The following is a 21,590-nucleotide window of genomic DNA, read 5'->3' on the forward strand; positions in this document are numbered from 1 at the left end:
GTCAGCCTTTGTGCTCCACTGAGGAATTTCTGCTCCCTACAGCTGTGTCCAAGGTGGTTCTTCACATCAGTGTTTTGTGCTGCTTCACTCTGAGATGGCCCTTTGCACGGTCACCACTGTGTCATGGTGATGTGACCCTTGGTGGCCTCAGAGGAAATAGAAATGGATCTGCTGCCCTAAAGCCATTGGTAATAATCCTATAGTGAGAAGTGCTGCAAATGCTGCAGAACCCTTCCATTAAAGAAGACAGAAGCACTACAAGGCAGCTCAGGAATCCAGATTTGAATGGAGCCAGCACTTCAGCTGGTCAGTGACATTCTCACCATGTTCTTTCCAAAATGAAGCTTCCCTGACGTAAGGCTTTCGTCTTTAATAACCGCAAGCATTTGGCCTGACCTCACTTCTGGCAAGGCCAATCAAATAAAGCAGTCAAAATAGAGAAAAGGCTATTTACACACAGTGTCAGAGCAGATCTTACAGCTGTCCACAAGGGGTTTAGGTTTAAGTTGCTGTGTCTCAGTCCCCTGTGCTGCTCTGGGGTAATTCTTGTTCAGCAGCATCTGTGTTGGGGAAGGGCCCTGACACAATTCCTGCTGATTCTCCCTGTCTCCAGTCACTTCTTTTGCTGCTGGGAAGAGCCTTAGAGTCACATATCTTCAGTGAGAATCCATGAATAACTTTCAAACCACCTTTTGATGTAATTTGGCAAAACTTCTCTCTCAGAATAGGTGTTCTTGTAGCACCTTAACCTGCTTGAGGTCCCTTGAGGTGAAGGTGCCTCAAAACATAGCACATCTTTTAGATCTATTTTTTCCTCTTTAATGTACTGGGTCCTTATTAAACACCCTGCCCTAAAAAATAGAGGGAACTGGCACTCTCTGCCCTAACCAAAAGAGGGTAAAGCCCAGAAGTATGGTAAGGCAGTAGGGAGAGGGTGGGCAAGGTGCAAATGAAAGTAACAACAGAATGGTGGCTTCCTTTTTTAATAATTTCAGCCTCACTGAGAACCATCTCACCAGTAACAAATGAGCAACTCCTCCTGCCTGCATTTCGATGTGGTGGGCCATGAAAAGCAGGGAAGAATGTAACTGATAAAGTTCTGAAGTTCTCAAAAAGTATTTTGTAATTGTCCCAAAGTGGAATAAAGTGCTAAGAGGAAATTCAGAGAGATATATATAGATATATATATATATATGTAAATATATTTAGTAGGGTGTTTTGTTTTGTTGATTTACTCTAGGAAAAATCTATCTTGTCTGCATGTGTGATTAAGTAGCTGATGGAATAATTCTTTACAGGGAGGAAAACATGCCAGGACATTTGAGAGGTGTAAAACCAGGCTGCAGAGAGGATTAGGAAAGGTACAAGGAGGAGTAATTTTGTGTTGGCAGGAAGTAGACTTAATAGTACTTTTTTTATCTGTAATTTTTATGATTCTGTGGCTAACCAGGGAAATGTTTAATGTTCCTTGTACAGCGAGTGAAGGTAGAAGAAGGCAAATTGACATCCCCAGTACTGTTATAATTCATTCCATTACTTCAACAGGGCTTTTATATTGTCACGCCCATAAAGCGCCAATGTGCACGCTCGGAGCCAATCCATCTTTATATACTGCTGCTGATCCCATTGAAGGCAATGGCAAAACTCCCATCAATTTTAATGGCAGTGGGATATGGCCCATTTTGTAGATATACAATGTATATTTCCTGCACACACAATTTTTCGTGTATAACGTGCCCCTCATCCGAGGTCCAGGGAGTGTTTTATAAAGTGGCGAAGTCACAGCCATTGATGTAGTCTCCAGCTGGTGAGATAATGTGATCTGTCTTCAAAACAGGATGTAAGAGTTGACATTTATCCATCTATTTTTTTAATTTATTATGGGCACAGGATGCACACAGAACGTCTCCATGTGTAGAGTACTGCCTTTGAAAAATTTGCCCAGATAAATTGTAGGAGGTAACTGTGTTAGATGCTGCACTTGCAAGGTTAACATTATGCTACAGCACTTAAAAACTAGAAAGCATCAAAGAAAATTGAAGGCAGTATGGATCAGTGGGTTAGTACATAACACAGCAGTCTGCAGCACCAGAGGCTCAGAAAGGTCCCTTTTGAAAAGCAGCTGTTTGGATAGCAACTCACACAATCAGTGAGGTACAAACAAACGAAAAATTAATTGGATGAATGTTTTAACTCATGCTCTAATTGGGAAATAATTTGAACAGAGGTAAGGTGATTGTTTCCTGCAGAACCCACCATACTTGACCCTCTTTAAAGAAAATGCACTATGTATGAGCCATATTTTAGTGGCTGTAAACCTTGTTGGTTATGCATTTAAAGATCTGGATTCACAGCAGCTTTCAACATGTGCGTAGTGGAAATGGAATTACCTGCCAGGCTGCTGCTTTCACTCAGGAAGCTGCTTTTCCTCACCATGATGTATGCTGGAGAGCAGTACGTTCCCAGTTTAGTGCAGGAGCAGGGTTTGCAGAAGACTCAAACAGGAAGTTTGCAGTGTAACTAAAACCTCTAGGATGTCGTTGTGAGTTCTGTGCTAGTGGAGAGTAAATAATTCAGTGGGCTGATGGATCACTGAGCCTTGCTGTACAACGCTCAGTGCTCTCTGCACTCACAGCTCCTGCAATTGGGTTATGCAAAGACTTATGAACTCTTTGTTTAGCTGGGTGTACACAGGAATATATCCAGCTTTTGTTGAAGCACTCGTGCCTCAGGCAGTGCCATGACATTGAAGAGTCCCTCTTTCTGAAGGTGTTAAGTGGCTGTGCTGCGTGGGGGTGCCACAGCAAATGAACAGACAAATGCCACCGTGCTGAAGGACAGCAGCATCGTCTCAATATACAAGCAGCCCTCTTGTATCCAGTCCCTTACAGCACTCTTGGAAAACAGCACTGATCTGAGACATGTGAATTAACTGGTTTTAGTTGGCTGGTTTTCACCATCTTGATATTTTCAGGTTTGTTTGTGTTGTTTTTTTAAATATGTAAGTAGCAGGGGTTTTGCCTTTTTTGTTTGTTTGTTTGTTTGTTTTTATATTGCTTGGGAGGGCTTGTTTGTTTGTTTTTAATTACAGATCCAAAACTGACCTGAACTGCCAGGCTGGGATTTATATTCTTCTGTGGTTCTCAGGAGGATGCGGACCTTGAATCCAAGTGCTGAAAGCAGTTTCAGGTGGAGCCGTGTCCCAAGTGCTCAGCTGTGCACCACAGCACCATTCCTGGTACAGCACCTGTAAACCAGCACTGGGGCTTTGTGGAGGGGCTCAGGGGGGTCAGAGGTCAGTTCCTGGTTCCTTCTTCTGTTGATTTTCTTTGGCAATCTGCCTCTACTGTGATTTTTAAGAGCACTTAGTGTAGGCCTAAGTGCTATCAAAAATCCAATATTCCCATTGACTCTGAAAACAGAGTTCAGACTTACTGAAGCACATTTGCTGTTTGCCCTCAAAGTCTCCAGGACTTCATCTGTCTTCTGATAATTATGCACACTTGTGAGTCATACAGATCTTGGAGCAGCAAAAGCCACACTTGGCCCAGTAGCATTTGCTAACTTCCACAGAATCGTGGAATCATTGAAGGTGGAAAAGACCTCCAAGGTCATGGATTCCAAACTTTGACTGAATATTGACTAAACCATAGCACTGAGTGCCACATCCAGTCTTTTCTTGGACACTTTCAGGGAGGGTGACTCCACCACTTCCCTGAACAATCTGTTCCAGTGCTTGACAACCCTCACAGTGAAGAAATTCTTCCTGATGTCCACCCTGAGCCTCCCCTGCTGCAATTCACACCTTTGTAAAGGTCTGTCTTGACTCCACCATTTTCAGAAGACCACTAATGTGAGAATGTATCTTCTAAGTTGTGAGGCTCTTTTGTGCACTGCTTTTGCTGAGAATGTACAATACTTTAATAGCAGAGGGTGGGCATGAAGAAAGCTTTTTACCACACTTTTTTTTTTCCAGTGTGCTCTCTCAAATGACAGTTTGGCAACCCACAGCAGCTGTCAGTAACCTGCAAATTATTTCTGGCCTCCCTAGCAGATGTCACAGTGACTGGTGACAATACACTGTGATGTCCAGAGGTGAAAAAGATTAGAATATGTGGATGTTGTTAAACAAAAGTGGTATAAAATGTTGTTTCTTAGGAAAAAAAACCCAACACAAACAAATAAACAAACAAACAAAAAAAACCCCCACCAACCCCAAAGCATAGATGCCTGGCCTGGCAAAAGCCTGCCTCCCTTTTTTAAAATTATTTTTCGCAGAATACAAAATGCTTTAGCTTCTGAACTCAGCTTCTTTTTAGTCTAAGATATAAGCTGCTTTTTAAAATTATTGATGCTTGACCCATGAAATAGAAAATTATGTATAAGATGGACTTTGAGCCCAGATTTCCCATGCTGGAAACAAAATACTGTAGAGTGCAACAGCTGTCTAGAAGATCTAGTAAAAAGAAATTTAAGGTAATTATAGTAATGGCTGGAACACCAATTTCTCAGTTACTTGCAGGTGTTTTCGAGTGGCAGAAAACTTTGGAAAAAGAGTCTTAAGAATATTGGGAACAAAACAACTCTGAACTTCCAGGTTTGTCCCTTTTCAGTGGTCTGAGTTGCATAAATTTGTAGCTGTGGAGCTTCTAATAACATGCAAGCAGCACATTCCTTATCATTAGAACTTGGTATGTTTTGTTTAGTCTGTTTGATTGAACCTGTTTGATTATTGATTATTTTTCATATACTTTGAATAAATTGAACATTTGGAAAGAAACAAACCTATGCTAGGGAGAAGTGTCTTAAAAATCTTAAATCTCCTAAAGTTACTTCTTTTCCCTTTTTCTTTCTGTTGAGGAAAAGAAAGCAGGAAAATTGCTGTTTCTGAAATAGGCTGTAAAAGAAGGATAATATAAAAACTTCCCAAGAAAGCACCTCCTCCATTGAATTAAAAGGGAAATGGGAACTCTCTCTCCCTCTTTCCATGATCCCTTTAGTCTGTCTGTAGGGTTCACGGTGGCGAAGTGACCCAGTCAAAGTCCTTATCACTTCCTTGGAGCCTCTGGCTTCCAAAATCGTTTCAGCACTTTGAAAACGTTCAACTTAATGTTTAAAGGGGACAAAGTTTCAGTTCCATGAGACAGCTCTTCAGGTACACAACTGCTGGTGGAGGAAAGTCTCTTTGATCTGCCACAGGGCGATTTTAATAAAAATATTGTGTAGATTTGTGTGGGAAAAGCAAAGGTACAGTTGTGTTGGAATACCTGCAACTGGTATAGACTACTTAAGAGATTATTGTTATAATGAATAAAGCAGGATTAGGCATGAATGGGGGTGAAATTTTGCAGTCTTACCTACCCATCCTATCCTATCTAATATTTTCTGGCTTTCTTCTCAGAATGGAAGAGACTTTTGTGCTCTTTGCCTGGTGAAAACAGCTGTTCAAAGTTTATGCCAGGCTTGCAAACAAGTAAAAGTTTTCTCTCTAATCCTATTTGAATTCCTGCAGCTGTAAACCTCAACTTCTGGTGTCTAGAAGAGTAATAAGTTGAATATAGATATATAAATACACATATATAGAGAGATGTATTTTGGTATGTATATTCATGACTGTATTAGAATGTAATGACACAAATGTAATTTTCACTTCAATTTCAGAGAATAAAGCAAATCCATCTTCTGTCGGTCATAGTTCTCCCACATCGCCTGCCTCAGAGAATGGGATTTGAATTTTTCCAATGAAATTAGAAAGTCATGGCCTTGGCCTGAATAGAAACAAATATTAAAAAAAATGTTTATACAGAAGATGCAAGTGTAATCCATGAGACTTCTCTGGTTGTTAATTTGTGAGCATTGTTAATTCAGTAGCAATAACCTGTATTAGTGCAGCTGAGTGTCAATATTAACACATGGGATTATATGCATTAAAAAGGCTCCATTTGCCTTTTTTTCCCCCTCCTAACATGCCTGATCAGTTTCAAGTATAATATTCTCAAATTTGTATTTTATTCAGCCAATCCAGATCTCATTACGTTGGACAAACACTGTACAGGAGGAAAGTGGATCACATAAATGTCCCTAATATTATTCATGAATTTTCCTACTGCAGTGGGTTGGAAATATGCCACAAATATTCTCCTATAAATTACTTTCTTTAAGTTCTGGTATTGTATTTCTGGCTGGTTTTTTTTCATTACTATTTAGAAGGTTTTGATTCATTGCTTCAGATAAAATTGAGTGCTTTACTATTGCTGTTTGTTCTCTGATGATGCTCATCTGACCTCTTTTTTCTTTTTTTCTTTTTTTAAAGCATGCTTTGAATCAGCCGAAATTTATGATTGTTCAATACAGTTTCAGCTACTGTAGGTAATAGTTTTGACTCCCCCTTGTCTTCTGATGTAGAACTGTTTGCACACTGGTAGTTGCTGTTGGACATAGTGTTATAAAACAGCCCAAAATATGGGACTAGAAATATAGTTATTTTTTAGTACATATATAAATAATAAAAAAATAACATTATCTATTTTATATGTGAAATATATAAGTTAAAAACATATGAAGTATTGCATATGGCCCACATAGGGTCGAGGACAACTGGATTTAAGTCCTTCTTATTAATGGAAAAGCTCCAATCTTAAATTGGGCCATGCTGTAGTGTTTAACAGAAATATTATCTGTGATATTCATTCCTGTAGGATCCTTTAAGACAATTTTAAAGCAAGATTCTATCTAAAAAATTCCACAGATTTTTCACAATAATTTCAGTATAAATCCATGGCATTTCTATGGCATTTTATTGTCCCAATTACCCCTTTTTATAGGTTGACAAAACCTTCCATAAAGAAGTACAGAATCTTCTTTGTGTGTTTTGCTGAAATCCTAGAATGACCCATGGTATAAAATGCAAAAAGAAATATACTTTTGACAAGGATGGGTCTGTGTTTACTGAGCCTTGCTGAATACTTGAAAAGCTCATTTGTGCCTATTAATTGAAGAATCTCTTCTGTTGGTTATGGTATGTTTACTAGGTCAATTTCTTTTCATTATTTGTTTGGGGCTTTTTTTATTCCAAGCAGGTGAAATTTTGTGTGATTCTGGTTCGTGTGGACAAACCAAATCTCTGTGACTGAGAGGGGACTTTTAAAAGATTCCCCCAGAAATAACAAGGCCAATGTAAAATAAGCAGTGATGGAACTGGTATTTGCATTCAGATGTGGATATTCAGACATATTCATTTTGGTGGTGTTTGGTATTTTTTTATTGTGATCGTAGTAGATCGGCTTTTCTGATAAAACAAATATATTGATTGGTACAAAATGGCATTAATTGGAGAAATCTGAAACATCTCTAGGGTCAGAGATATGCTGTTTATTGTTGGTGTTTTTTTCTTTTGACTAGGCTGATACGTGTGTGCTGGATTTTTTGGTGTTTAAGGTATAACAGTCTTCATTTTAGTACAAAATTGCTATTGGTGCTGAGTTTCTTCATTCTATTTTCCATCTGGTCCTGGGTTTGGCTTCTCTTCACTAAAGTCATTAAAATTCTTGTGCATTCTGGGTATGAATAACAAAAATCATTATTGGTACATTCACTCTTTACTACCAGAAATCCACATAATTTTTTTTTTTCTAGCACATTGCTGGGCACAATATTTTGAGTTATGGCTTTATTTCCCTTCATCCAGGAATTTTGCAGCAAAGGGGCTGCTAATAAATCTGGAGCCAGAAAAAAGTCAAAGTTTTGAGGTCAAAGCATTCACTGTGTGGGGCTTTCTGGGGCAATTACCACCTTGTCCTCCTTTTCTGGTGTTTCTGCAAGGTCTGACATTATTGGGTTCTGATCCACAGCTCCAGATCTGAATATTTATTGGGAAATACACACCTGGTGAAACACACAAACACATTCCTGTTAATGTGGAACTAGGTGAGCACTGCTGGAATAAACTGTTTTTTTTTTTTTTTCATGGATCTGACTCCAGATGATCACATTTCATGAAAAAAAAAAAATCTTTCTGCCCGTAGTTAAGAATGCAACCTATCAAATGCTGATTACCAATGAGATGAGAATTCACATTTAAGAGAGCAGAGACCAAGCAGAATTTTAATCTTGAGAGAATGACCTGATTCAGATTATGATTCCAAAATCAAAAAAATACAGGCTAAAGATGTTTGATTTGCCATGCCAAAGAAATATTTATCTTTAAAGTATAACCACTGTGCCATAGCCAGTTCTGCACATTCCTGATTGGTTTTTTCCTGATTCCTGATCACATTCCTGTTGATTAAACACCCTTGTCCTTTTCCAGCTGTCAATCCAGACCTGTTGTATGATGTCTGACAGTTGTCACTGAGTTTGCTGTTCCCCCAGTATTTTCTATGGGTCTCTGATCCTTCAAGCTTAGAATGATGAAAGTAATTAGCTAAATGGTTGTTCTCTAAATATAGAGAAACCTTCTAAGTAAGGTCATAGAGAGGATTAACCTTTTTTGCCTCCACACACACCTCCTAAAGATTTGAACAATTGATTTCACATAGGTGACAAATTAAAGTTGAACAGCAGTGTGACAAATACACTTTAGTTTTGCACCTTATTTCACATGCTCTAGAAAAGCAATGCTTAGGCAGGTTATCAATAAAGGACAGGTGACCTGTGTGGTAATTGACACAAACACAAAGCCTGAGAGGCTGTTTTACTCCTTCAGCTGTTGATCTTTTGGGTTTGGTTTGTTGTTTTGGATCTGGTTTTGGTTGGTTGGTTGGTTGGGTTTTTTTAGGAGAACGTGGATATCCACAGCTGCTCCCCACATCAGGATCTGTTTTCATGTAATTCTTTTCTGGATTCTGAACTAACCATGATAAATAAAATTAGGAAAGACGATAAACAGCTTTGAGGTATGGTTGCCTACAGGCTTTTAGGTATTTTTGATCTCAGTCTGCTCTACTCAAGTGTGATAATGGGTAATTAATTTGCTAAACTGGAATAAGATTTTATTACTAAAACATCTTGTCAGAAAATTTGTAAATTGAAGTCAAGAAGTCAAAAGACAGTGAAAGCAGTCATTTATGTCTAACAAAAGCTAAGTGTGCTTGTCCTGCTTTTAAAACTCAGGAGCATAAACATTGAATGAAACTTTGTAAATGGAACCGAAGTCCCTCACTGTAGGAATCACCCTACAAACAGGAATTTGCAGTACAAAGTAAAGAAGCTTACTTCACCAATCTTTATAACTATTTATTCTGTATAATTAACTGTATTGGGAATGTGTAGAATCAGATACACAGATCTCAGCTTGAGATGTGATTTCCATCTGAGCTGGAGCTCTTTACTTTGTTTATCTTAATATACATATGTATATGCTTCATATCCATCTCTGATTAAACATATGTGCTTTGCCTTTCAGAAAATCAAACATATGATGTGTGATCCAGAAATGGCTGAATCAAGGTAACAACTACGCTGACTTTAGGCATCAACTTTGATGTGTAAATGTGAGGGTTTGGCACTTCAGAAAAGAAAAACCTTTCTCTTTTGCTACTCTATGACTTTCTTGCCCGTCATCAGAACAAGAAGTCTTTGCTAATTGCAGTGATGAATGAAAAACTTGTCCCTTAATGAATTTTGTGCACTAGCACAAAGGATGCATGGCTACTGCTTCAGCAAATGTATTCTGTTGCTCTTTTTTGCCAGTGTTAGCTCATCTTTATTTAGGATGCTTCATCGTTTACTATTCAATGTTCTGTCCTCTGTCTGCAGAAATAATGAAACAACAATAAGAAAAATCTTGACTGCAGCACGTGCCCTGTCTTTGAAAGGTGAGAATAGTTCACAAATGGTGTTTTCTTCAGATAGGAAGCAGTGCTATTTAGCAAAGTGCTTATAAACAAATGTCTTCCAGGGTTCTTACACAGCATCATTTTTAACGGTTCTGCTTTTGTCAGAGAATTAAGCTAAAAACCATCTGCCTTCTGTCTTAAAAATATTGGACTGAATCCAGACTGGGAGGTGAGAGCCTCACCTGCACCGAGCTGGGTTCACTTTAATACCAATTGTAATTCCAAGTACCTGAAATTGCCTCACGGAGCCTGTGAGGAGGGAGCAGCACTGCCCTTCTCTCTTCCCCTGCTTGCTACAACTCTCCTCTGAGCGAGATGCCTGAGGGCAGGAGTCAAAATAGAGAATTTACCATGGGCTTTTTGCCCCACACAGGCAGTGCTTTTCCTCCTCCTGGCTGCATCCTGCCTGCCTGGGACCTCACCGTCTCTTATGGCTACCTGTGGAAAACTTCTCTGAGCTCGTGGTTACATCCCTCACACCACTTAGGATGGTCGCTCTGAAATTACTCAATGTCCCTTTACCAAATCTCATGTTCCCTACCTCTTCTATTTAACTCTTCCCACTGACATCCACTGGTTTTCCATGGTCCCTCACCTTTCCATACAACCTGCACATTGCTACTTAAAGCAGAACTGCAGGAAAGCTGCCTGTCTCAGGCCCACAGGCCAATGTCACCCCGATGCTGACAGGAGCTCTCTGTGCTATTTTCAGAGGTAGAAGGGGGAAATTGCTTCTGCAAGGGACGCAAGACAGATGGCTGCAAGTACAGCAAGCACTTACTTGGTGGAGGGAAATAAAACCTGTGCCTATTGCACTCTGACAGATTGGTTTGAAAGGGTTCCATGCAGTTTATTACCTCCAACCTGGTAAAAAGAAACTTATTTAGCATCAATGACACCCCACGTTTAATCCTAACTCTTTCAGTGGGGAAGCAGAAGATTACAAGTAGTGGTTTGAGGGCCACCAGCAGCTCTTTTAGGCATCTTAAATCAATTTATCTGTAGGCTCTCTGTAATTTACAGGATGAGGGAAATACTGAATGTGAGAGACAGTTGTACTTTTCCATGAACAAAAAGGTCAGAAAAAAATTGCTTGTCAGCCAGGTATATAGTAAACATAAATTTAGCCTTGTGCGGATCAATATAAGGTTGTGTGTTCATATCCGATCACCTCAGATGGATTAAGATGTTGGATATTATTAAGATAATAAAAGACGGGATTGGCATCATAATGGTGGTACTTTGTCCTTGAAATTCTGTGGCTGGAGAGGTTCCCATTTGTAGATGCCAGGTGGTTCTTGAAACCCAGTCACTGAAATGAGGGAAGATTTGTACCTGAACAGGGTTCTCCTGTGAGGTTTTCTTTGGGTGTTCTCTTCTCCTGTTTTTTATCTATCTTTCTTCTTCTTTTGTATTGTTTTCATTTTCAGTCTCAATCCACTTTCCATCTTTATGTTTTGTTAATGAACAATTGCTAGCATGGTATCCTGGTTCTACAACATTTCTGCTTTTACCAGCCAGCACACCTGGCCATGCTCAGGGTTACCCATATTTTTGTGGTAATTTCCTTGAAACTGGGCTCAGAAAACTGAGAAGACATATTTTACTGAAGGTCAGGTAAAGCATCCATCTCTCCCCGTTCTCATATCTGGTTTGTGAATGTGAAAAAATACGTTTCCTCATTAAAATTAGTCTGGGGTTGAATGCTTTTCCTACTCCTTCCACCCTAAAGACCAGGCATCCTTTAGGCTCCCACCCCTGCCTTTGCACTGTTCTCTTAAGGTGTAATTGTTCCTTTCCAAAGTGTCATTGTAAGGACAGGATTCTTCTGGATGATTTTTCTTAGACAGTTATTTCAGGCTACACTGTTATAACTGATCTTGATTTACAGCTTTTTTGTCTTTAGGAAAAATTCTTTTCATCCATTTTAGATTAGACCTAAATCTTTGCTTTTTCAGTCTGCATGCAGTGTGTATTTTGAATACATTAAATTTTTTTTATGGCATCTATTAATGTGTTATGATAGGAACAAAGTTGAGTTTGAGCTTTGTCCCCTTCTGATTGAACTCCTGCTGTAGGATCGAGTGGGTTTCATATCTCTCTGTTCAGATTTACCATAAAAATATTAATATAAAATGTCAATTAAAACATAGAGCATATGTGTCCTGGCACAGCAGTTTTCTAGTGCCTCTGTGAGAATACTTCTATTTTTTCCTTTGACTCTTCTACAATGAAATCCTGGTGATCACTTATGATGAATCATTTTAATTGCACTGTGGTTTGTAACACAGCAAGTGGAGTTCTCTTGCTCTGCTGTGTCTGATATGAACATAGGCTTTCCTTCCTCTGAGTAATGGGGTAAGATCAAAATATCCAGCACAAATCAATATTAGATACAGCCCAGCACCACCTGTAGATAGGCACTGCACTAGGAAAGTAAACATGAAATGAGTCACGCTTTCTGTGGCTTTCTTCCCCCTGCATGTTGGATAAGCTCTGACCCCTGAAGAGGTGATGGTGTTCGTTTGCTTGTTTGTTTGGCTTCCCAATTGTTTCATCTCTGATTAGAGGATAGAACTCCCAGTCACAAGCCCTAAGCGTCAAAAGATGGCTGAGTCCTGAGGGCAGAGTTTTACAGATGGAAGTGACTGGAGGCAAGGAGGTTTGGCTTTCCAAGGAAAGGTTGGATGTCACCAGAGCAACCTGTAATGGCTCTTTGAGTTTGGCTCTGGCAAGGAAATGAAAAGTGGCCGTGTCAGTTTAACAGCCACAATGGTCTGGATCGATCCTAATGCAGCTTTGACCTTGTTTTGCTGCAGGCTGACCCTCTGAGGTTGTTTCAGCTCTCAGCACCTGCAGAGGACACAGACCTCTCCCACTTCTGCAAAACAAGGGCTCAGGCTGCGATGGTGGCATAAAAACTTCTGCTCTCCAGACAACAATCTGCTTTTCTTCCTTAGTTTTCATATTCCACAAGGATGTAGAGCATAGAAAGGATTTTTCTTTTCCTTTTTGTGTGTGTTTGGGTTTTTTTTAAATAGCCGTGCTTGGTGGTTCACCTGAATCTAATTGATGCATTGATAAGGTGCCAGCTACTGTAATCAGTCGACAAAAGGCAACCAACTGCTGCTGTTGCTGCTTTTTTTACTTCAGACTATAAAATGTGTGTATGGATTAACATTCATGGTTAGATCAGCCTTTCAGGTACTGAAGTTTTCCATTTTCACGCTCCTTTGACCCTGCACACTTCACAGCCACTCCTGAGAGTCTCTGTTGGTGGTAAATGGATGTAGAAAATGGATGGGGTTTTGTTTGTGGGGGGCGGTTTTTTGGTCTTCTTCCTAACTTCAGTGGTAGAAGTTGACTAATTATCTAAGATGTGATGGTTTATGGCTGATCAGACTTCTGCAGATTTTGCTTTTGTTTCCTGCTTTCAGCATGGCTTTGGATGTTTCTGAGAGCCACACCAGGGAGACCTGCTTTTAACACCCTCATTAAGGAGAAGGAGATATTTTGCTTCCAAAAGCCCATATTCTGTTGTTTGTTACTGCAAGCTTAAAAATAACAACCTTAGAAATATTTCAAAGTTCTCTAGAGAATGAAGCCTGGTTCAGGAGACTGATGGCCAGATTGTGCTACCAGGTATGATATAAATCAAGAATAACTCCACTGAATGCAGGGCCATTACTCCAGCTTTACCAGGAGCAGGATGTGACCCTCAGTTTAATTTCTGAAATGGCTTCGGAATTTATTGGAGCTCTGCATCTCTGCAGGACCTTTCTTGGCTTTGCTGCAGTGGTAGCCTGATGTAAATCAGATTTCCTTGCAGCTGAGAACAGTGCTGATTATATATGAAGCTCTATTAGTGCTTGCTGGAGTTTTGTGTTCCTGAGACCATGTTAGGCATTCAAAGAGCTCACCCTTCTGCCTGTGACCTGCAGAAGGAGTAAAGTGTTTTACAGTAGTAATAAAGAGATTACATTAGATGAAGTTATTTTCAGTAACTATATCAGGAAGATTGAGAGTCAATTATCCCGGCCAGGTTCATCTTTAGGACACAAGCAAAGCAGAGGGTTCAGACATTTATACTATGCCAGCAAAAAAAGATTTAAAGGCACTGTGTTCTCACTGAGCACTTGGGCCTTAGCAGCAGGAGCATCCAGGGAGGTCACTGAGCATATTTTGGGAGCAGCAGTCTCTCTTGGGGTGCTCTTTGACCTCTTGGACTTCTTTACTCAGCAGCAAAAGCAGGCTCTGTGGCTTCTGTCAGCTGTGGAAGTGACTGTTTGGCAGGGACAATAGTGCTGAGGCTCATACAGTTTCTGGTTTCTGTTCTGACGATATGGTGAATCTGTCACTTCTGCCCCTCACAATTAAAAGAAATTGATGATCTGGTGAGCTGGGTGGGTGGGACTAACACTGGTAAAGTTATGCTGACATAAATCCACTGAAGAGCTTTCTCAGTGTATGCCCCAGTTACTCTGTCCACGAGTCTTTGTCTGTTTTGTCACCCTTTACTTACATTGTGAACGAGATGCTTCTTTCTCTTCATTCATCTGTGGTTTTACTGCATTTTTTATACATTGAATTTTTGTGTATCGAAGCACTGAACTGTGTTTTCAATCAAAATGAGTTGAGTGATTCCTACTTGACTGAATGAAAGAAATCCCAAATCCTTCCAGCGTGCAGTGGTGTCAGAGAAGTGTTATTATGTTTTCAACAGCTCATGGTGTACCCAGAAACATGTATTGTTTTCTCTTTCCACCCCTTTTCCTTCCTTTTTGGGCACTGTAATGCACTTATGTGTTTAGCTGTTTATAATGAGGGGATTTCAATATGGTTTGAGTTAATTCTAGCAGGTGAGTGCCTTTATAGACTCACCTCTGGCACAAGTTAAAATGGCCTGCTTATCCAAAGAATGAACCTAAAAAGTGCATACATCACTCGATCTGCCATTCTGAATCAAGACTGTCTATTAATAAGTCACTGTTTTGTTTTGGTAGTATTGATTCCCCAGAACTGATTGCATTTCAGGAAGCAGTGCACCTCTTTCTTCCTCAGGCTCTCCTCAATAACCACTTTGTCTTAGCAGTGGTGGCTGAACTGCTAAAGCAGCTGCTGCTGAGAAATAGGGAAGCCTAAGGAACCATTCTGAAAGTTGGATGCTGCTTTAGGTAAAGCCCGGATAAAATTGCTTAGGCCAACAAATCTTCTGTGATTTCTGAAATTCTGTCCTAAAGTCATCAGAATCAAGCTTCAGCTTGTGTAAGAAAGTCTTTCAACAGCTTTTGTGATGAACAAGTTTTGTTGAGGAAGGGTAAAGATTACCCCAAACTATTGCAGTGTCTCTGAAGATGCTGTGTGAAGGGACTGAGGGGAGAGAGGCTGTTTCTCCTGCTTTGGAAAGGACTCCAGTTTACCTTAGAAAACAGGTTGCTGATAGCAGGATCACAGATCCCCTCAATTCCTGGTTAATTCTGAAAACAGTGTGATTTTCCATGCTCAGTTCTGGCAAATGTTAAAATACTATTCTAAATCCCTCGCCTGCTGTTCACAGCTGATTTCCAAAGCTGACCACTGCTCTTTTTAGTTTCTACCACTGCTGTGTGGATTCTTACCAGGTTTTTGTGCTCCACTTTTTTCACCACCAAGCTGTTTAGCTGCCTCTTGGAGAGGACTTCTTCCTTGTTTCGAGGCAAACTGAAGCTAAACAAAAAAAATTCGGAGATGTCTGTGTGACATTCAGGTGCTGACAGAGCGCTCCAAACATCTGGCATGACTCTGCAGGGTTAGGCGGCCCTGCACTTTAAAACAGCTTACACTTTCAAACAATGGAATTTACATGCTTCAGAGGTTTCCTATCTCCTTATCTTGTCCGTGAGGAATTAATAAGTTGAAGCCATTCAGCTGAGAGTGGTGGCTTGGTTGTGTGCCTTTTAGAAAGCAGCTGAAGCGTGAGGAGACTGTGGCTGGCTACATTTGCATGGACTGCAGCTCACCGACATGGAGACTTTTCCTTTGATGCACTTTCTTTAATCTTCTGCACTCTGACTTATCCAACAGGTGATAAAATACACCTACCCCTTGCAATCAAAATATTATGCTTTTATGTGCTGACTTATCCCCTGGGATCTCCAAACACTTTGCAAACCTTTTGGCTGAGCTGTTGTGAAGGGAGAGGCTTTATTCTCATTTCCTGCTTAAACAAATCGAGGAAGAAAGGAGTGAAGTGATTTGGCCAAGGTTTGTGTTTGAGCTGCAAGGCCTTGAGCTGTATCTATCATCCATTTCCTAATTATATATAGAAGTGGATCTTTCAGAATGTTTTGGGTATTTGGTTTTGGGATCAAAGCAGGGGAATCCAAAAAGGTCTGTGGTGTTTGGAAAACACTTCTCAAACCAATGCACAGGAAAATTGTGGGTCCTAGGCAACTCTAGTTTAGCTGGTGAAGGTTGTGAGTGTATAAACTGGTGAATTTTAAGTACTTTAAAAGTATCACTGATCAGAGCCTCAAAAGTTGCAATATTTTTCACTACCTGGTGTTCAAACATTCCCCCAAGCCTACAGTACCATCCCCAGGCACACCCCAAATGCACAAATCTGCTCCCATTACTTTCCCTCTTTTGGGAGCACTTTTCCTCAGATATTCCTTTTCCACTTTTCCCCCAATATACAGAGGGGAGATGGTCTGCTTCTTTTCTGGTTAAGGCTCAGGAAAAAGAGTGATGAAAGGAGCATGATATTCATTTATGCTGGCATTTCATGTGGTAAATTTACTTTTTTCTCACTGGTAAATGAGAAGCTTGAAGAATCCCCTACATCATCTATAAATACAGTGACCACCAAAGAGTGGCCTGCTCTGACTTGTTCGTGGACGTATTTTTAACAGAAATTTGTACACACGTGATAATTTTGTGGGATTTCCCATGATGATTTTCAAGGTGACCATTCATGTTTGGGTCTCTGTCTTTCCTGCTGCTTTTACTTCAGAATGATTGATCTGTAATAAATGAGATAAATATGTGAAAATACGTCAAATGTGTGTAGTGTGACAGATTTAGATAATTCACCAAGATAATTTTAAAGTGCCACTGGCTTCCACATTTATTGTAGTCAATTCTGTAACTGATGTTTCATGAATTTTTAGTACTGACGTAATAATTTTCAACTGTAGGAGCGACTTTAGGACTGAAACTACCTTAAACTAAGCCCAGCATATAGATGAAATAATAAAACAAAGCAAATTTTGACCTGGAGTAGAGGGAAGTACTGTGTTGATTTAGCCTGGAGTAGCTACAGTTTATGGTGGGAGATTTTTTTTGCTGCTCATGTCACAAGCAGAAATATGGAATCATAAGGCAAAAATGAGTAGCACCTTCAGCATGAAGGCTGCCTACATAATTTGAATTCAAGGGACTACTTGGCTGGTGAGAAGGAATTGGTAGGTGTGGGATGTTTTATGATAGCAGCCTTGTGGTGTGCCTGCAGCAAGAAATGCAAACACATTAAACTCTAAGGTAATGTTGCTTAAATAATTTGTGTGCTTCTGTATATATATGTTTGCACAGCAGCAGCAGCAGTTATTGAAACTGATGCTAGATATTTCTGGAGTTTTCATTCAGTGTAGGGGTTTGCTACGTGTAATTTTGATATGTGATGGCATTAGACATTTCTCAAACACGGGCCAAAACCAACAACCCAGTAATTGCCTTTTTGCTTTTCCATTGTATTCTGCTATTGTAACTGCTTTCATGTGTTTGCACTGACTCATTCTTATCTGTAATGGTTTTCTTTTAAATTATAAAATCTACAAACAGCTGATACAAACTTAGAAAATTATAAAAGCTGCAAGCACTTGGATCATCCAGCACAGTGATGCACTAGGATTCCTTGCATAGCTTTCCTGAATCAGCCATATTTACGTTGCTGTAATAATCTAAAACAGGTTTTGTAACTGTGTGTTTTTGCTCCAAAGCATGCTAGAGCAGCCCTGTTATAGTCAAGGAAAACAAACAACTTGGCTTTCCTGGGAATAAAATTTTGATAGAGAAGAAGCAGGTGTGAAGTCCACTGGCAATTCTTTGGGCAGAGAAAGGAACACAGAGCAGATGGGTTTCACTTCTAGCCTGGGAGGCTGTTCAAGGATCTTGCAGATGGCATCAGTGTTTGAAATGTCCACAGATGCATTCTTCAAGAAGGTAAGGGGATGGTGTGGATTCCCAGGCCGTGAAAGGTCCTCAGACCTCTGCTCTGGCAGAGCCTTTCTGCACATCTGGGCTCTTCTTTGGGGCCTGGGGCTTCTCCCTGCAGGGCACCATGGAAGGCAGGGATCTCAAGGTGCCCCATGGGACACAAGAAGCAGGGAGCTGTGAGGGGCTGGTCTGAGCTCTGCTTTCCATGCTCAAAATGGCAGCCTTTTGCCTCCTTAACCAGGTACCAGGTAAAGGCCAAATTTTGGTCTGGTTAAATTCAGGTAACTCCTCTGGTGACACCAGAGGTGTGCAAATGTGTGCCAGAAAGGATTCCTGTACATGCAGCTGCAGCGTGTTAACTTTAGAAATCACAATATGTTGCCTATTACAATGTACTCCAAAGTTAATTCCCATCTGATCATCCAGGAAATGTCAGATTTTGAAATGTCTGTGATGGGTATAATAAGACTTTATCATCAAATGTCTCTCAAATGCTAATGAAGCCGGAAGAAACAGTAAAGCAAACACCTCTTCAAATTAATCTATATCAAAAAATCTGTTCGATTAATAAAACTGGCAAAGAATCTAGGAATGTGGGATGAATCCAGAAGAGTGACAGGTTTTCCAACCTCAGCTTCACCCTTTCCTAATGTTAGGGAGAAAGTGGTTATTAAGTGAGATGGAGTCTATGACATCTGTCCCTGCCCTTTGTTCTGTGGAGAGCCCAGCATTAAAAGAGGTTAGGATTAGATTGGTTTTTGAGGGAAGAGAATGAAAATGGTAAAAAAATCCTAAGGCAGTCTGGGAACGTAGCAACAAGAAGATCTTCATAATTTCTCTCCCCTGATAACCAAGGCTAATGCACCCCACAGAGGAGAAAGAAGAGCAGCAGTGTCTGAGGTTCAGCTCCTGAGGAGGTGAGTGCTGGCCCAGGAGTCTGGAGAGCACCCACCAAGGCTCCAGCATCCATGTGGGAAAACTGGAAGGATCCATCCCATCTGCAGGGAGCTGGAAAGTTGAGGGGTGGGGGGAGGGTAGATCAGCCCCTCTAGGTACAGAGACTTGTTGGCTACAGGCTTTGCATTCCTACAGGTCATTTGTGGATTTCCTCCAGAGAGGTGGTGGATTTAAAAACTCCATTTGAGAACGGAAAGCACACGGCACTGAGCTCCCATCTGCTGCCTTACACAGAAATGTTCTGCTTTGCAGTTAATGTTCTGTATTCACACAGCTGAAGGCTGTAATGGATGTGCCCATGTCTGCAGGATGCTGGTAGCTGTATTTAATAGGCACTTACGTGCTTAATATGATGTAATTGTTAACATAGGATTGCTACACAGTAATAAATCCACTTATTAATAAAGCTTCTGTGGGAACCAACCAAAAAAGAAATGTTGATGATTTTCAACAAAGCATGGTAGTGGTTTTTTGAAGATAGAAAACAAGAAATCTCCTGTTTAGCAGACTAAAAATAGTAAACGCCCTCCTTGAACAGACAAAAAGAGTCCACTGGAAGTTATTGACTGAACTAGTACCTGAGGGACATGAATTTGATGCACATTTCTTTCCTTGGCATTTAAGAGAGTCTCTTTCCATGTTAACTGGGATAGCTGATACAGAAATTACACTGATCCTGTTTTCCAGTTCTGTTGCTTCAGCCAGGACAAGGAGTTCAAGCTGGCAGCGCTTGAAGGAAGGGAAGTGCAAGATTTGGAGATCATAACCCTGTCACACTGCAGTTCATGGTGAGGCAGCCATTTATACAAACTCATTGAGATGCTTCTTTCAAGATATATTTACTGTATTCCACGAAACTGGGCCATGTGTTTCTGCCTTGGAGCAAGATTAGAAGATTATCTTTGTTTTTCCCTGGTAAACAGAAGACTGGTTCTCAGACTTAGTGCAATATAAACAGAGGAGCTACACATAAAAGGAAAAGAAGCCTGTACTTGATGTAAAATTTGAAATAGTGTTAGGTAATTCAAAGGAAAATTTCACTACTGCTTGTTTCAGACTTGGGTTGGGTTGTAGTGGCAGTGGAAAAAATTCTGCAGGAAAATGGTTTCTCAGCAAAGCTTATCAGAGTATTCAGTGCTGTGCTTTATAGTTTGTCCATAAATAACACAATAATAAAATAACAGCAATAAATTGAGCAGAATACATGATGAAAAGTGATGATTATATATATAAATTAAAATGTCTGTTTTCCAGTTAGAGAAGTAGTATCATCAATTAAATCTCTTCCTTTGAGACTAAGAGCAGATCTTTAATCCTAATTAATAATTTTACCTGTAAAATTTGTATGAAATGAGGAATTACATGTTACTGGAAGCCATCAGAGCCAGTGAAAGATGCCTGTTGAATGAATTAGTATCACATGGATGAAAGGCATGATGTTGTAGCTGCATCCAGGTATAAGCTGCCTCCTGGAAAATTCAGAAATATTTTTGAAATATGGGTGAAATATTGACTGAGTCAAGGCAGACATGGATTTCAAAAGTGTCATGTCAATAGTAAACATGCTAGAAAATCCCATCCCAAAAATGTGATGGCAAGAGAGCGTTGACATGGGCTTAGCAATCCTTGCTAAAATGCAGTGGTTCACATCTTACTGGGTGGAAACTTCATTTCTTCTCCCTCTCTTCTGGCCTAACTGATTTGTTCTGAGAATCAGCCTGCATAAGATTCTGTGATATTTATGCAAACATTTGCACCACATTGATTAAGAGCAGAGTGCAGCAGAGCCTTTCATAAGCCTTAATAAAATTCTGGCTATTGTCATCACTTGGCAATTCATAAAATGCTGTGCTAAAAACCCATGACCTTGTCTATTTTGTCCAGAGTGTTCCCCTGTGAGATTCATGTGGTTTCAGTCCAGCTTTTTCTTTTGTCTGTTTATATGCAGACATAACACTTAACAAGAGATAATGTGTAAACAAGAGCATGCATTATGCAGATAAATAGACTCCCACTGCTGAACAAGTCCTTAGCACTTTGCATTAAAAATAAATACAGATGCAAACCGAAATTCAATATTTATTTTAACAGCAGGACTTTATCATTGGTAGCATTTCCCTGATGTTTCCCGGATTAAATAAGTGGCTTTTAAAAGAGATTCACCAGTCCAGAAGTTTGAAGCAGTTTAAACCTTTTCTTAATAGCACCAAAGGGAGAGATAATAACAATTAGCAGTTCTTGACAATATCAGGAAATTACATCTGCATTAACTGAGAACTGCTGGATCCATGCAGCCACAAGTCTCTTTACCCACTGACAAATGTGGCCATCAGAAGTGAGAGAAAGAAGGCACCAAGATTTCCACAGATCTCAGCATTTTGGAAAATACTGAAGAGGGTTTTATTCAAGGCACAAAATGGGTTTGGATTCCATGCTCCATTGAAAATCCAGAGGAAAGAAGTATAATTCTCACTAGGCTGTTAAATACCTCCAGTATGTGCTTCTCATTAATTTTACAGGTGCTGCTTAAAAGTAAATTTGTCAGACATTCAAAAAAAAAAAAAAAGAGGTGGTTTCTTTTCTTTTCTTTTTTCTTTTCTTTTC

The 21,590-nt window shown here is 40.0% G+C and overlaps 1 protein-coding gene across 4 annotated transcripts in view; it reads left to right on the forward strand.

Moving 5' to 3' along the window:
* The window catches only part of NSUN3 (NOP2/Sun RNA methyltransferase 3), a 38,702-nt gene extending 17,166 nt beyond the window's left edge, over window positions 1-21,536 (forward strand). For 2 of the 4 annotated variants that reach the window (XM_032095666.1, XM_032095680.1), the window contains exon 7: window positions 3,092-7,561. In XM_032095666.1, coding sequence (XP_031951557.1) covers window positions 3,092-3,164 — 73 coding nt within the window. In that variant the 3' untranslated portion in view covers window positions 3,165-7,561. Of the gene's footprint in view, window positions 1-3,091; window positions 7,562-9,403; window positions 9,448-9,756; window positions 9,816-12,655 lie in introns of those variants that run through there. The other 2 variants (XR_004237411.1, XR_004237414.1) reach the window with 2 other exon arrangements.
* The last annotated feature ends 54 nt before the right edge of the window (window positions 21,537-21,590 follow it).

Source organism: Corvus moneduloides, chromosome 2, assembly GCF_009650955.1.
Source record: "Corvus moneduloides isolate bCorMon1 chromosome 2, bCorMon1.pri, whole genome shotgun sequence".
NCBI classification, from domain to species: Eukaryota; Metazoa; Chordata; class Aves; order Passeriformes; family Corvidae; genus Corvus; species Corvus moneduloides.